This window comes from Crocuta crocuta, unplaced genomic scaffold, assembly GCF_008692635.1.
Source record: "Crocuta crocuta isolate KB4526 unplaced genomic scaffold, BGI_CrCroc_1.0 scaffold290, whole genome shotgun sequence".
Taxonomy (NCBI): Eukaryota; Metazoa; Chordata; class Mammalia; order Carnivora; family Hyaenidae; genus Crocuta; species Crocuta crocuta.
The window spans coordinates 6252412-6268789 of record NW_027527429.1 but is presented as its reverse complement, the minus strand read 5'-3'; the positions used below and the strand labels follow the sequence as shown (position 1 = coordinate 6268789).

General features: G+C 45.9%; 1 protein-coding gene and 1 long non-coding RNA gene across 2 annotated transcripts; one reads left to right on the top strand and one right to left on the bottom strand.

Annotated features, from left to right (window-relative positions):
• Positions 1 to 1366: 1366 nt before the first annotated feature.
• Positions 1367 to 13282, bottom strand: LOC144227276 (uncharacterized). The gene is made up of 2 exons (XR_013333897.1): positions 13079 to 13282; positions 1367 to 1619 (listed from the first exon to the last, which is right to left on the bottom strand). It is a non-coding gene; the product is annotated as an uncharacterized LOC144227276 (long non-coding RNA).
• Positions 13283 to 13610: 328 nt separating this feature from the next.
• LOC144226968 (UDP-glucuronosyltransferase 1A6-like) lies at positions 13611 to 15130 on the top strand. Its single transcript, XM_077758471.1, has 2 exons — positions 13611 to 14471; positions 15125 to 15130. The coding sequence occupies exons 1-2, from the start codon at positions 13611 to 13613 to the stop codon at positions 15128 to 15130; spliced, it is 867 nt and encodes a 288-aa protein (XP_077614597.1).
• Positions 15131 to 16378: the final 1248 nt, after the last annotated feature.

Here is a 16378-nt window from a genome sequence, read left to right as displayed (position 1 = left end):
CAGCCAGTGCTGAACTGGGTCGCTCAGAGGGGTTTAGAGACGCATAAAGCCATATATTATTTTATAGCTCCCTATTGTATGGAGATCTATAAAATGTATTGAATCATATATAGTTTTGTCTATGGTTATACATATTTATAAAGGTATCTGAAATATATATGGCTTTATATATCTATTAGAGGATATATATACATGAAAGATATTTATATGTATAAAATAGAAGCATGTATTTATAAATATATTATATTTTACATATAATATACTAATATAGGTATACATGCTTTATTTTAAAGCATGTATTTATAAATATAAATTTATATATTTATATTTTAAATATATATTTTATTTTTAAATAAATTTTTTATTTAAAATATTTATAAATATGTATTTAAAATAGGTATAATCCTTGCTTTATGCCCAACATGGGGTTTGAACTCACAATCCCAAGATCAAGAGTCACATGCTCTACTGACTAAGCCAGCCAGGCACCCCAAAGTAAGAATTCTTTTTTCTTTAATTTTTAAGTGTATGTATTTATTTTGAGAGAGACAGACGGTGTGAGTAGGGGAGGGGCAGGGAGAGGGAGAGAGTCCCAAGCAGGCTCCACAGAGTCAGCACAGGACCCAACAAATTCATGAAACACTGAGATCATGACCTGAGCCAAAACCAAGAGTCGGATGCTTAACCAACTGAGCTACCCAGGTGCCCCATAGAATTCTTAAAGAGGAAGTCCGATCTCAAGGAGGGCCCTTTAACAAAGAGCCTTGGGGATGCTTGGGTACATTAGTCGGTTGAGTGTCTGACTTCAGCTCAGGTCATGATCTCACTGCTCATGAGTTCAAGTACTGCATGGGGCTCTGTGCTGACAGCTCAGAGCCTGGAGCTTGCTTCAGATTCTGTGTGTGTCTCTCTCTCTGCCCCTGCCCTGCTTGCACACTGTCTGTCTGTCTGTCTCTCTTTCAAATATAAACAAACAGTAAAAAAGAAAAAAAAAACCAAAGAGCATTGGATACAGCATAACTGCAAAAGTAAGTTTTCATCAAAAGACCTGTGGACACTGTATATTTCTCCTGCCATGTTTCAGAGGGCCAGGCTGTCTCTCAGAAAAGGGACATTGTTTGTCATATGTTGCTTGAGAACAAGAGTCATAGTTTGGACCTCATCTGTTCCACAGAAGGAAACAAAGCCTGATGACACTGTGTGTTATGCATGTATGTATTTGGGTTTGTGTGTATGTGCCTGCATGCCGTGCCTCGGGCCCCATGAGGGGGATTTTCCTGAGTCTCCTATAGCAAAATCTCCTTTAGTCTGTTCAGGGGAATTGTATTCAAGGATGTAACTAAATAACAAGGATAGTAGATCATCATTCAGGAGAACATTAAAATAGTTTTAATGGGGAAAAAAATCATTTCCAGTGTTTTTCAATTTTTGGTGAGTTCCAACAGAATTGATTAGTGGGTCCAGCTGAAAAGGATTCAGGCTCAGCCTACACAAATCAGGGTAGTGGTTCCAGCTCTGGAGAACTGGAAACAGGATGAGTTTACACAGCCATAAAAGATCCATGCTTCTCCATTTCTCTCAGCTTCTGGCTTCATTCCAAAATTAAAATTCAAGTTTATCTGCCAAAATTCAAATTCAAGTTTATCTGTTAGTGGGAAACCCAGCACATCTCACCAAGATTATTTTTTTCAACTTTCTATCATCAAGTTTTCAAACATGCACAGGAAAGACTGTAGAGAAACAAACAACCATATGTCCATTCCTGGATCAATACTTTTCAATATTTTGCTGTATTGACTCATCTATCCCTTTTTTTCTTTCTTAACAATTTTTGACTGTTATTTTTTTTAAATGTTTATTTATTTTTGAGAGAGCACAAGCAAGGGAGAGGAAGAAAGACAGGGAAGGAGGATTCGAACCAGGCTCCATGCTAATGGCAATGCATTTGATGTGGAGCTCAAGCTCATGAACTGTAAGATCATGACTCAAGCTGAAGTCAGATGCTCAACTGACCGAGCCACCCAGGTGTCTCTTGACTGTTATTTTTTTAAAGGAAGTTCTTGACAGGTTGTTCCTAGAGACTTCACTAAATATAAAAAATAAGGAAAATTTTTAAATTATATAACTGCAATTTCATTACCACAGCTAACAACATCAATAATTCTTTAATATTATCTAACTTCCAGGCTATAATTAGATTTCCCCAATTGTCTCAAAAAATGTTTTCTAGATATAGATAAATGGAATTGAATTACAAATTTAGAAATACACCTATATATCTGTGGCCACCTGACTTTTGACAAAGGTCTTAAAATTGTGCAATGGTGGAAGCATCATCTCTTCAACACACATTGATGGGACAACTGGGTATCCGCAGACAAAAGAATGAGGTTAGACCCTTTCCTCACATCATATATAAAAAGTAAGATGGATCAAAGACCTAAGTATAAAAGGTAAAACTATAAAACTCTTAGAAGAAAACATTGGACTAAATCTTCATGACCTTAGATTTGGCAATGGTTTCTTAAGTGAAACACCAACAGTACAAGAAACAAACAAATTGATAAACTGGACTTCATCAAGCTGAAGAACTTTTATACATTGAAGGACACTATCAAGAGAGTGAAAAGGCACCCCACGGAATGGGAGAAAATATTTGCAAATCACGTATTTGGTAAGATTCTGGTATCCAAAGTAGACAAAGAACTCAAACAACCCAATTAAAAAATGGACGAAGACCTTGAATAGACATTTCTCCAAAGAAGATATTTAAATGGCCAACAAGCACATGAGAAGATACTCATCTTTAGGTGCTAGAGAAATGTAAATCAGTATCACAAAAAGATACCAATTCATATCTGATAGGATGGCTATACCTAAAAAAAAAAGGGAAAACAAGTATTGGCAGGCGTGTGGAGAAATTGGAATCCTCAGACACTACTGGTGGGAATGTAAAATGGTGGAGCTGCTGTGGAAAGCAGTTTGGAGGCTCTCCTATAAGTGAAACATGGAATTACCATATGACCCAGTAATTCTGCTCCTGGGGGTGTATCTAAAGAATTAAAAACGGGTACAGAAACAAAAAGGTTTCTCTTCAGAGCGGCACTATTCATCACAATGAGAAGGTGGAAACAACCCAATGCCCTTCAACTGGTGAGTGGATAAGCAAAATGTGGTCTATTTAGACGGTGGAATATTTTTCAGCCGCAACAACAAATGAGGATCTGCGACGTGCTATAATGCAGTTGGACACTGAAACTGTAAGGCTAAATGAAGGAACCCAGACACAAAAGGCCATTTGTACTGTGTTTCCATTTGTGTGAAAGATCCAGAATAAGCAAATCTATAGAGATAGAAAACAGATGCGGGGTCGCCAAAGGCTCAGGGGAGGGGTGAATGGGGAATGGCCATTGGATGAGAAGAGGTTTCCTTTCGGGCTGATGAAAATGTCCTGGAAGTAGATATGGGTAGGACTGCACAGCCCTGCAACTGTACCAAATGCTACCAAATTGTAAGCTTCAAAATGATTATGAAGAAATTAAGGTCATGCGAATTTGACCAAAATGTTCTTCTTTTATTTTTATTTTTAAGGTTTATTTATTTATTTATTTATTTATTTAGAGAGACAGAGTTCTAGTGGGGGACGGGCAGAGAAAGAAGGAGCACAGAATCAGAAGTAGGCTCCAGGCTCTGAGCTGTCAGCACAAAGCCTGATGGGGGGGTTTGGACTTGTGAATGGCAAGATCATGACCTGAGCTGAAGTCAGACCTCAACTGACTGAGCAACTCAGGTGCCCCTGACTGAAATGTTCTTAAAAAGAGAAACCATGGGGGCACCTGGCTGGCTTAATCGGTTTAGTGTCCGACTCCGGCTCAGGTCATGATCTCACTCATGGTCTGTGGGTTTGAGCCCCATGTCGGGCTCTGTGCTGACAACTCGGAGTCTGGAGCCTGCTTCGGATTCTGTGTCTCCCTCTCTCTCTGCCCCTCCCCTGCTCACACTCTGTCTTTCTCTCAAAAATAAATAAACATAAAAATTTTACAAAAAAGAGAGAGAGAGAAACCATGTCTTTCAAAGGCTGATTTGTTTGAGCAGGATACACATAGCTTCCTACCTTGCATCATTTCTTCTAACGCTCTGTTAATCTGTAACCGTTCCCTCCCTTTTCAAAACTTCTGTGACTTTTTGTAGAAACTGGGTCAGCATCCTGGAGGATGACCCCTCTTCTAGTTTGCTGATCACTCTCTGGCGGTGGTGTGTAAGCTCTTCCTGGAAACTGGAAGTCGGCGTGGCTTTGATGGATTCCACTGTTTGACAGGCATGCTTCCTCTCCAGTACGGTGTACTTTGTCTTGCATCACATCGGAAAGCACCCCATATCTGACTCTTCAAGAAAGTCACATTGTCATGTGTCCGTTTTGGCTTCCCAGCAGTCCCAAGGGACCCAAGACCAGGTGACCAAGCACTGGTTAGATTGGGCGTGTGTTAGCCCATGGCCTTTTGGTACGGACTTGGGGATCCCAGGCATGGTTGGCACCACTGACCAAGCTCTGTGTCATCTAACCTCTGCCTGTTTCTCCCCGTATCCCTTTCCTTCTTCATGTTCCAGCCACACTGCCTGCTTCCACTCGCTCACACCCCCATGCTCCACCCTATCTCAGGCCTGCTATCCCCTTTACATTCTTATCGCAGTGGCAAGTAACAAGCTCTTTGACGACTCAGTATAGTGTCTATTACACCTCTCTGTGCTGTAACCTTCGCAAGGGCAGGAACCGCATCTAAGCTTTTCCATTACCCTGTCCCCAGCGCTCAGCCTGGTGCCTGTAGCACATCTGTTAGATGAATGAAAACACAGCTGGAGAAGAGGGGTGAGCTCGATGATCTTGGCTTCAGAAGACTGTTCAAGAGGAGGAAAGGCTCCTCCTCCTGAAAGTCCTATATCAGGCTGTGGACTTTCAGCCTCCCGTTATGAGCACAAAGCACCTTGCAGGATGGGATGGGGCCAAATGCTTCTCTGTTTCCTATGTTTTAGCCAAACCACTTTCCAAAGATTCCCTTCTGCTCTCTGAGACCTCCCGGTGTTAAGGAATGGAGCAGAGCAGACTGGTCCCCAATGCGGGTCACAGAAGTGAGAAATCGCTGGTGGCTAAGAGGCTTTTTAGGGAGAGGATCTATTTGTGCTTAAAAAACTTTTTCAAGTTTATTTATTTAAAAAGAGAGAGAGAGAGAGAGCAGGGGAGGGGCAGAAAAAGAATCCCAAGCTGGCTCTGCACTGTCAGCACGGAGCCTAAGGTGGGGTTCGAACCCATAAACCATGAGATCACGACCTAATATGAAACCAAGAGCCGGATGTTTAACTGACTGAGCCATCCAGGCGCCCCTCTAGACTTGTGCTTTTAAGTAGTTTTCTGCGTGCTCCCTCCTTAGGGACTCTTGATCTTCATCGAAGTTTTGCAATGGGAAACAGCCTGGCATTTACAGTTGCTTCGGGATGGCCTCAAGGGGCTGGGTCCTATGTTTGAGTTGAAAAAACAAAAAAGAATATCTAGAAGACAGAGAAGAGAAGATAGCAGAAGCTGCACACAGGTGTCAGAAGGTTACACTCTGATTGGGACACGATGGGGCTCTTGACATGGTGTTGAATGGGTGTTCAACTCAATCTTATCTAGCTTATAATGGACCAGAGGACCTCAGCTGATAGGCACACAGATTTCACAAAAATCCCTCTGTCGACATTTCTCGTTTCGCATCCTCCACTCCTCTTCTCTCTATTCTGTTCCCTTTCCCACTCATGTCTTTCCTGTCTGTATCACCTGCTCCCCTGGAGCCCTGCCTCTAGGGCTCTGCGCAAAAGGACATGTCCTGGCTGACTCATGTCTGGTGGCTGTGCGTAGTTAATAAGCGAGGCAGTGAAGCTCAAATCCCCAGCATGGTCTAAGCACCGAGGACTTCAGGAGGACTCACGGTATACAGGGTTTGAGCACGATTTCTGGAACCATCCCAGCCTGGTTTCATACACCCACCAGCCCTTTCGCTGAGCAGCGATGTAAGCTTGGGTAAGAACTGTAGTTTCTAAAGAGGCAAAATAGGAACAAAGTAGTACCGCTGCTCAGAGCTCTTTTCCAGATTAAATGCAACAATGCACGTAGATTGCCTGGTATGCGGTAAAGAATCAGTGATAGCCGTAATTGGGTGGGTCACATGCACAAATCCCAGCATGGATTATGTCCAGCCTCCATGATATTAATGTTAACCGTATGATCAAGCACATGATCAGATGTCAATAACCCCCTCTTGTTGGGAGCCTCTCATGAATTAAGCCTCAAATGGGTGGACTGTCCCCTTAGGGAGAGGTTCCAAATTAAATATTACAAAGCGAGTGAACATTGGTATGACTATTCGCCTTGTTTGGCAGATAATGAAACTGAGGCACAGAGAGGTTGAGTGGCCTGCCCATGGCCACACCTGTAGGAGGTGAGGAAGCACCCACTTGAACACAGATGCTCTATTTTTTTTTTTTTTAATTGAGATACGATTCATGTACCGTAAAGTTTGCTCTTTAAAAATGTACTTTTCAGTGGTCTTCAGTATTTTCATAGATATGAGCAATCATCACCTCTGTCTAATTCCAGGTCATTTCCTCACCTCCAAATGGAATGCCCTGCCTCCTTGGCAGTCACTCTCATCCCCAGACCCCAGCAACCACCCACCTACCTTCTGTCTCTGTGGATTTCCCTATTCTGACGTTTCACAGAAGTGGAATCACGCAGTACATGGTCCTTTGTGACTGGCTTCTTTCGCTTAGTTCTTAAGATTCATCCATTTTATAACACGAATCAGTACTTCATTCCTTTTTACAGCTGAATAATATTCCGTTGTATGGAATTACATTTTTTAAAATTTATTTTTAATGTTTTATTCATTTTTGAGAGAGAGAGAAACAGAGTGTGAGCAGGGGAGGGGCGGAGAGAGGGGGAGACACAGAATCAGAAGCAGGCTCCAGGCTCTGAGCTGTCAGCACAGAGCCTGACACAGGGCTCGATCTCACGGACCATGAGATCATGACCTCAGCCAAAGTCAGATGCTTAACTAACTGACTGAGCCCCCCAGGGGCCCCATGGAATCACATTTGGTTTGTTCATTTACCAGTTGATGGACATTTGGTTGTTTCCACGTGATGGCTACAGAGAGCAATGCTGCTGTGAACGTTTGTGTACACGGACTCTGAGCCCAGACGTTCTGATGTTAGAGCCCACGTGCCCAACATTTATGCTTGACTACCTCCCTGTGCAGACTGGAAACTTCTCAGGAAACGTTCTGGCTGCAGTCTTTGGGGAATGTTACATGCGGTGAACTCTGCCGAGGCCAGGCTTGACTTACACTCCATGGCTTCTAAATTAAAAATTTTTTTTTCACATTTATTCATTTTTGAGAGACAAAGTACGAGCAGAGGTGGGGCAGAGAGAGAGGGAGACACAGAATCCAAAGCAGGCTCCAGGCTCTGAGCTGTCAGCACAGAGCCCGATGGGAGGCTCGAACCCATGAACCGTGAGATCATGACCTGAGCCGAAGTCAGATGCTTAACCGACTGAGCCACCCAGGCGCCCCAATACACCCCATGGCTTCTAAATCACTCAGTGGACATGACATCTGTTGGTTTTGTGGTGTTACAGAATCACACGCCCCCATCCTTCTTTTTAAAATTATTTAACGATCACAAAAGGTCCTTCTGTGTATGTGGCTTGCTGGCCCAGTAGGGCAGGTGGACATGGGTGAGTTACAAATCCTGAAACATACTTTGGGAGTAAAGGGTTTAAAGAGAACTAGTGATTGGGAGCCTTGCAGGCTGAGGAGGAGCAGTCCAGGAGGAGCGGGGGAAGAGCGTGCCAAGCAGAGAAGCAGGGGTGGTGTGAAGCCACCTATCATGAGGTCTTTAATGTTCGGGACCCAGGCATGTTCTTCCCCCTTCTCCCTGCGTTCGAGGGTCTCTTAATCTAGTAAATGCAGGCATGTGAAAGTCTTATTGTCTGTGTCCTCTGAGTAGTCCCTTTGTCATGGCTAATTAGTGGCCCGAGCCCCTCCCCTCTGCTCCCAGCTTCTGGGACCACCACCCATGTCGGTGGGAACCTCCCTGGGCCATCACAGACACAGCCCTTACAGTAGGACAAGTCCCCCCGAGACGCCATACCTCTCTGGACTGTCCTGTCCCACCCATGGAGATTCAGACTTGACCATGGTGAGCCTGCTCCAGGACCTGGGCACGGAGCACTGATTTTCTGCAGCTCCCACCCCACACCCTATTCGATTGGTTAAACGGTCCCAGGATCCTACATGGAGGTATATTTGTAGTTATTGAATGAAACATTTGTTAATTTGATTTTGCTATTTTGGTGTTCTGCATTCGGCAAATGTCTTTTTTTTTTTTTTTTTTTTTAGGTCCCACGCACTTTGCAGGTGCTTTTAAATCTTGTAGGTCTGGGCTTGTGGGTAATTCAAAGCGCAGGCTTTCTAACACCCCCCCCCCACTCCTATCTCCTCATTACCTCCATGCATACCTTTACGACTCCTCTCTACTCAAAATGCCAGGTGTCCTCTGCTGACTTTTTGGGAAATCTCAGGTTTCGTCCCAGGATCTGCCTCTTACTCTCTGCTGATACATGTCCCTCGCTTAGCTGTTGGGTCTGCAGGAATCCCTGAGAAGAGATTGACCTTCCCCTGGACACTCCGTGATGCCTGAGGGCACATCGACCTCCACAGCACTGCCCAGGGCAGGCCTGGCCTCCAGGGCAGCTCACCCTTAAGGTCACCACACCATTGGGACTGGTAGACACACTAGATTCTTCTTCCCATTGCCCTGCATGTACACACATTCTTAGAAAGAGTCAGATCTCAGAAGAAGGAAGAGAAATGTTTTCTAAAGCTTTCTTTCTTTTTTTTTTTAAATATTTATATTGAGAGAGAGAGAGAGACAGAGAGACAGAGCATGAGCAGGGGAGGGCAGAAAGAGAGGGAGACACAGAATCTGAAGCAGGCTCCAGGCTCTGAGCTGTCAGCACAGAACCTGACATGGGGCTCGAACCCATGAACCGTGAGATCACGACCTGAGTCGAAGTCAGACACCCAACCAACTGAGCCACCCAGGAGCCCCAAGCTTTCTTTCTTTCTTTTTTTTTTTAATGTTTTATTTATTTCTTAGGGGAGAGAGAGAGAGACAGCGTGAGCAGGGGAGGGTCAGAGAGAGAGGGAGTCACAGACTGAAACAGGCTCCAGGCTCTGAGCTGGCAGTCAGCACAGAGCCCGACGCGGGGCTCGAACCCATGAACTGCGAGATCATGACCTAAGCGAAAGTCGGACGCTTAACCGACTAAGCCACCCAGGCACCCCTCTTTTTTTTTTTTTTAATGTTTTATTTATTTTTAAGAGAGAGACAGCGGGCACGAATGGGGGAGGGGCAGGAAGGGGGTGAGGGCAGAGGATCTGAGGCAGGCTCTGTGCTGACAGCAGCTAGCCAGATGTGGGGCTCGAACTCATGAACTGCGAGATCATGATCTGAGCTGAAGTTGGACACTCAACAGACTGAGCCCCCTAGGCGCCCCTGAAGCTTTCTTAATTTGTGAGACGTCTCTCTGGTGATGTTTTGCTAAGTGGGGTTAGTTCCTTTCCTTCATCTCCTGCCTCCAATGCATGCTCCTGTGGACCCGCTGGGAAAGAGAACGCTCCCCCCCCCCCAAGTCCTGTGCTTCTCCCCCAGCTTTGTGTTTAGCAACACAAAGAGCAGAACAGGGCTCTGCTAGGAAGGGCCCAGGCCAAGGTCCTGCGCAGAAGCGGGGTCTCGTATGAAGCATCTGAGGTTTGTAGCACATCTCGCCTCTCCCCCCGCCCTCCCCCCATCTCCACAGGTGGCTTGCTTGCTTACTTCATTCAGCTTCTCTGCCTCTCGATGTACTGCTCTTAGTGAGGACCTGCCTCGCCCCTGCCCGCCTGGAGGGACGCACCTGCTCTGTGCTCACTTTTTTTTTTTAATTGTTTAATGTTTTTATTTTCAAGAGAGAGAGACAGAGCATGAGCAGGGGAGGGGCAGAGAGAGAGGGAGACACAGAATCTGAGGCAGGCTCCAGCCTCTGAGCCGTCTGCTCTGTGCTCACTTTGTAAGCATCTCGCAGTCTGATTGCTGTCACCCTCCTGACTCTGATCATTGTGAGTGGGAAACCCTGCTCGGTCCCCCCTCTGCGAGGTTGCCATTAATTTGCATCTTGGCTGAGTTTCTGGGGCCAGTCCTGTGCTTGGGAAGGTCCCTTGCAAGCCACTCCTCAGGCTTTTTCTTTCCTAGGCCGCAACATGCCTCCTGAGCCAACAGGCATGGGTTATGACAAGCCCTTGTGTGCGGGCTAGCTGTGCGTGACTAGCTCTGGGCGAGTGTGCTCTAGCCAAGCCAGGAATCACCTTGCGCTCAGAGAGCCTGGTTTCCACATCCGTCATGCTCTTGCACCTCCCTCAGCCACGTGATATATCAGGCAGGATAAACATGACCCTTTCTCTCTGGATCTCCGTCAAGATGTGCGTCATGTGTGGGGCTGACAGGTGGCAGGGCTGGTGAGACCCCAGGCCTCTCACCGCGTGCTGCCTACACTGAGAATCTGAATCTCCTAAAGGCAAGGGCCTGGTTACCTGCTCATAATGTCATTGACCAGTTTCTTCCCAAAAAAGAGCACATGGTTCTTTAAATTTCATGTGTGAATTCTCACCACTTGAAAAGAAAAAGAAAAGTGAAATGTTGCAATAAAACAGGTAGGCAAACCAAAAGCTGGTGCATTCATCTGCAAACGCTTATTGAGAACCTACTGTGTGCTTGGCATTCTTCTAGCGCTGGACATACAGCAGAGAACAAAAAAATGTAGTCCCTGCCATCCCCTGATCCAGAACAGTAATTCATTTTTTTTTTAAACGCTTATTTATTTTTTGAGAGACAGAGAGAGACAGAGCGTGAGCAGGGACAGGGCAGAGAGAGAGGGAGACACAGAATCTGAAGCAGGCTCCAGGCTCAGAGCTGTCAGCACAGAGCCTGATGTGGGGCTTGAACTCACGAACCGTGAGATTGTGACCTGAGCCAAAGTGGGTCACTTAACAGACTCAGCCACCCAGGCGTCCCTGGAATAGTGATTCTTAAATTGTGGAAACCGAGGGATCCCTGAGGCCCTTTTAGGAGTCCTCAAGGTCAAACAATTTTGTAATAATACTAAGACATTTCTGCTTTTTCCATTTTGTCTTATCACAATGGGACAGTGGAGTTTTCCAGAGGCTCCATGATGCATGGTGAACTGCTGACCGCATCTAATGGGAGTGGGTAGCAGTGTCCCGCTGTGGTCTATGAAGCCAGACATTAAAGGGACTTGCTTGCAAACTATGTAAAACAATGTCATGCTTCTGACCAATTTTTCATTTGTTTTGGGAAACAGTGGTATTTTTTCTTTCCATAAAAGATGTCAGCCATGTTAACCTGTAATGGGCTCATTCTTGTTATCCTAAATGAATGAAGAAGTCTTTTTTATATATGTCAGTTTTAATTTCTAAAACAGTTCATCTGGATAGGCATGAGCCACACAAACAAAAATTTGGGGGAGTCTTCCATCATTGCTAAGAGAGTAAAAGCATCCTAAGACAGGAAGGTTTGAGAATGGCAGATCTAGAAGGGTCCAGTTCTGTATTTCCCTCTGAGCTGCGGAAGTTAACAAAAAATTGTCCTTTCTGTGGGCAGTAAGCCTCAGTTTCTCACCTGTACAAGGACGAACTGTATTTGAGGGTTCATATTTTGTGACATGATAGACAGGTGTTACAGGTTAACTCGTGTTCCCTGAAGGGTATGTTGAAATCCTAACACCCAGCACCCCCGGCAGAATGTGACCTAATTTGGAAATACGTTAGCTGTTAAGGTGAGATCACTGGGGGTGAGCGCTAACCCCGTGTTTGGTGTCCTAACGAAAAGGGGACATTTGGACACAGACGTACACAGAGAGAAGGGTGAACGTGCAGATAGAGAGGAGGTGATGTCCTCATATGCCTTGTGGCCAGCAAACCGCCAGAAGCTAGGAGAGGGGCACCGATTCTGCCTCAGAGCCTCCAGAAGGACTCAGCCCTGCCGAGGCCTCGGTCTCAGACTTCGGCCTCTGAAGTTTCTGTGGTTTGGGCCACGCAGCGTGTGGTGCTCTGTTGCATCAGCCCTAGGACGCTAGGACAATGGGAAACCATTTTGCAAGCCAGAGGGTGGTCTGCAGGCGCTGGCTGGTCCATTGGGGCCATCAGATACCTTGTCAGCTGCTGCCTTCCCGTTGTATATTCCTATATTTTCTTCCCTTTCAATTTCACCACCACCTCTTCCGTCCCCTCTTATTTCTCCTATGCTCTTGCGTTCGTGGTGTAGAACTGCGTCTTTCACTCGCTGAGACGATTTAGGGGCTACCGTCTGACCACCAGGGTGCCCCTTTGTTCATATCACATAGGACCCAGCTGCCTGATGACAGCCGGAGGGAGCCCCTCTGAGGGACCTGTTCTGGGCACCCACACTTCACTAATTCTCACAGCTCCCTGGGGGAGAGACAGGTGCGACGTCCGTGGGAGAGAAGGGGGAATTTCGGCACAGGGCGGTGGGGTTGCTCCACAGGAAAGGAGTAGGTGGACGTCAGAGTTTCTGCTTTTAACCACGGTCAAAGTGGGAATTATGGCTTTAGAGCGCATATCTTTTTTTTAATGTTTATTTATTTTTGAGAGAGAGAGAGAGAGAGCGCGCAGAGGATGGGCAGAGAGACAGGGAGACACAGAATCTGAAGCAGGCTTCAGGCTCCAAGCTGTCAGCACAGAGCCCGACGTGGGGCTCGAACTCACAAACCGCGAGATCATGACCTGAGCTAAAGTCGGCCACTTAACCGACTGAGCCACCCAGGGACCCCAAGGGCACATATGTTTAGGATTAGATTCTGTCTTCTGATAGAACAGAAAATTCCAAATAACAGTGGTTTATCCAAGATCAGAGTGGGAGGATTGTATCAGACTCTTCCACGCACTCTGAGCTTCCTGCAACCCACCTTCTAATCCAGCCGTTGCTGTGGTAACCAGGCCACCAGGACGTGGACCAGGCAGCTGCATGGTGTTGTTGCAAATCGTGAATTTGACATCTGTTGACACTTCCTTTCTGAGAAAAGCTGAGAAAGTGGAGAAGCACTAGTAGCTATTCATCGACAGACATCGTCATCTTGCTGTGGAATCCAGACAGCCCAGGACGGAGGACAGCCACCAGCCTCCAGGGGCCTCCCAAACTATCCTCAACACGCGACTGCATTTGGGAAGGGGAGGCACAATGGTGGAGAGATGGAGAAAAATAAAACTAGAAGCTCAGGTGAAAGCTGGTAAGGGGTCCCATTGGTTCAAGTTCGCCATGTGTGTGAAAATGGTTAAATATTAACTTAGGTTCTTTTAAAACAAAGGGCAAAATTCAGAGCAAGGAGAGGTAGGCAAGGGCTATGAAGAGCTCTGGTTAGTTTACGGAAAGTAGCCTGCAGCCCCGAAGCCGAGAGAGCATAAGTGATTTATTCTTGTTGCTGCCTGTATTCCCCTCAGATGGCCTGCCTCCTCCGTGCATTTCAGAAAGTTTCTGCAGGGGTCTTCTTCTTAGTGCTTTGGGGTGAGGTTGTAGCTGACAAGCTGCTGGTGGTCCCTCAGGATGGAAGCCACTGGCTCAGTATGAAGGAGATAGTTGAGTTCCTCAGTGAGAAGGGGCATGACATTGTAGTGCTGGTGCCAGAGGTCAATCTGCTTCTGAAAGAATCCAAACACTACATGAGAAAAATCTACCCAGTGCCATTTGACCAGGAAGAGCTGCAGAACCGTTTCCAATCTTTTGGAAACAATCACTTTGTGGAGAAAGGGCTCCTGAGCGCTGCTCTGATGGAGTACAGGAATAGCATGATTATTCTTGACATGTGGTTCACCAACTGCCAGAGCCTCCTGGGGGACTCCGCCACCCTGAGTTTCCTCAAGGAGAGCAAATTCGACGTCCTCTTCACAGACCCAGCCCTACCCTGTGGGGTGATCTTGGCAGAGTACCTGGGCCTGCCCTCCGTATATCTCTTCAGGGGCTTCCCATGCTCCTTGGAGCACGCGATCAGCAGAAGCCCAAACCCTGGGTCCTACATTCCCAGATGCTACACTCAGTTCTCAGACCGGATGACCTTCCCCCAACGGGTGGCCAACTACCTCGTTAGTTACTTGGAGACCTATTTATTCTACCTTCTGTATTCAAAGTATGAAGACCTCGCATCCAATATCCTCAAGAGAGATGTGCACTTACCCACCTTGTATCGGAAGGGCTCCATTTGGCTGTTAAGATATGACTTTGTGTTCGAGTATCCCAGACCAGTCATGCCCAACATGGTTTTCATTGGAGGGACCAACTGCAAGGAAAAGGGAGTCCTGTCTCAGGTTGGTGGTTTTGTTTCTCTTTGGTTTCTCTGTTTCTTCATGGACAGACATCGTTCTTATGTGTGCAATCTTCTCTCATGCATTTGGCTCTTTGAGCCAACCTGGGAGGGCTTCCTGAAGAAGGGGATGCCGGGCTCAGAGTAGACAGGCAGGGAGGGGGTCAGTGGCTGGTGTCCTGAATGATGCAGAGGCTTTGGATGAAGACAGAGTGTATTCTTGGCAACAACAGGACGTAGGTTTAGCTAGGTCTTCTGGAGACAGTCATAGAATCGTAGAATGAGTCTTGGACATTTCCAGTCTCAACCTACACGTACCTGCTGTGGAAACAGGTAAAGCCTTGACCAAGAAGACACAGAGCTGAGGGGCACCTGGGTTGATCAGTCGGTTAAGCATCTGACTGTTGAGTTCGGCTCAGGCCATGATCTCATGGTTGGCGAGATCGAGCCCCATGTAGGGCTCTGTCTGCGATGACAGAGTGGAACCTGGTTGGGATTCTCTCTCCCTCTCTGCCCCTTCCCTGCTCATGCACTTTCTCTTCCCCCCTCTCAAAAATAAATACATAAACTTAAAAAAGAAAAAGGACACAGAGTTGAAAGGACAGTCCAGGAAGAAACCCATATTCTCCCACCTCTGCACCCTGCTCTTTCCCACAGCTCTGAACCCGAGATCTGCCAACAATAGCCAGTAGACCAAATCTGCCCAGAGACCTGTTTTTTATATGGCCCGGAGCTAAGAATGGGTTTTATATTTTCAAGGACATATTAAAAACGGCAACAACAAAGAATACTAGATGGAGATGTATGTGGCCCTTTAGGCTTATATACTTGCTACCTGACCCTTTATTGAAAAAGCATGTTGACTTCTGACATAAGGCAAGTAAGTGTTCTTTTTTTTTTTTTTAAGGTTTTTATTTATTTCTGAGAGAGATAGAGAGACAGTGTGAGCAGGGGAGGTCAGAGAGAGAGAGAGAGGGAGATATAGAATCTGAAGCAGATTCCAGGGTCTGAGCTAGCTGTCAGCACAGAGCCTGATGCAGGGCTCGAACCCACAAACCATGAGATCATGACCTGAGCTGAAGTCGGACGCTTAACCGACTGAGCCACCCAGGCGCCCGGGCAAGTAAGTGTTCTTAGATGCCTTCCTGACATATGGGGAGAGCCTAGAGCTTTTTGGAAAGTAAAAGCTTGTGAGTTTTTGTTTTTGTTTTAATATTTACACCTTCAAAAGGCTTCAGATCCTCTTTTGCACCAGAACTCTCCTTTTCAGTGCATTTTTCATCAGAAGGAAAGCCTCAAATAGGTTCCAAAGCCCCTTATCCTTCTTCACTAACATCCGTTGATTTCTCTGTTGACACGTGGGACACTTGGCCATTCGTACGAGAGCTGACAGGAACATGGACAAAATGGGCATAATTGGACTGGTGCCAGGAAGCACAGGGCACGAAATAGAAATCCCATATGCCAGGAAAATTTAGTCAAGTAGTTAGTTCATAGGCAAAAATATGATAAGAAGCATTTGGCATAAGGAGGAAAAAAATAGCATTTTTGGTACCTTTGGTACTGGCCATCCTATATTTGCAAGAAAAGAAATGTATTTAGTCATATCAAAAAACCAGATGGTGGTGAATGTGTTTTTTGGGCATCACGAACTTATGCTGCAATCTCAACTGTCATCCCAGCATGGTACCATAGAGAACATTTGATGTTGTGCAACATGTAATTATCAACTTGTGCTTTTATATTAGGAATTAAAGGGATCGAAGCCAGAGGGTTTTTTTTTTTGTTAAATGATGCAACCAGGTCAACTCTGTGAAAAAAATTTTGTACTTTGCAGGGATGGAAATATGGTGGTTGCACGATATGGTGAATGTACTAAATGCCACTGAATTGTTCACTTGAAAATAGTTA

Bases quoted from the DNA above. Each gene is read 5' to 3' on its own strand.
- LOC144226968 (XM_077758471.1), top strand. From the start codon at position 13,611: ATGGCCTGCCTCCTCCGTGCATTTCAGAAAGTTTCTGCAGGGGTCTTC.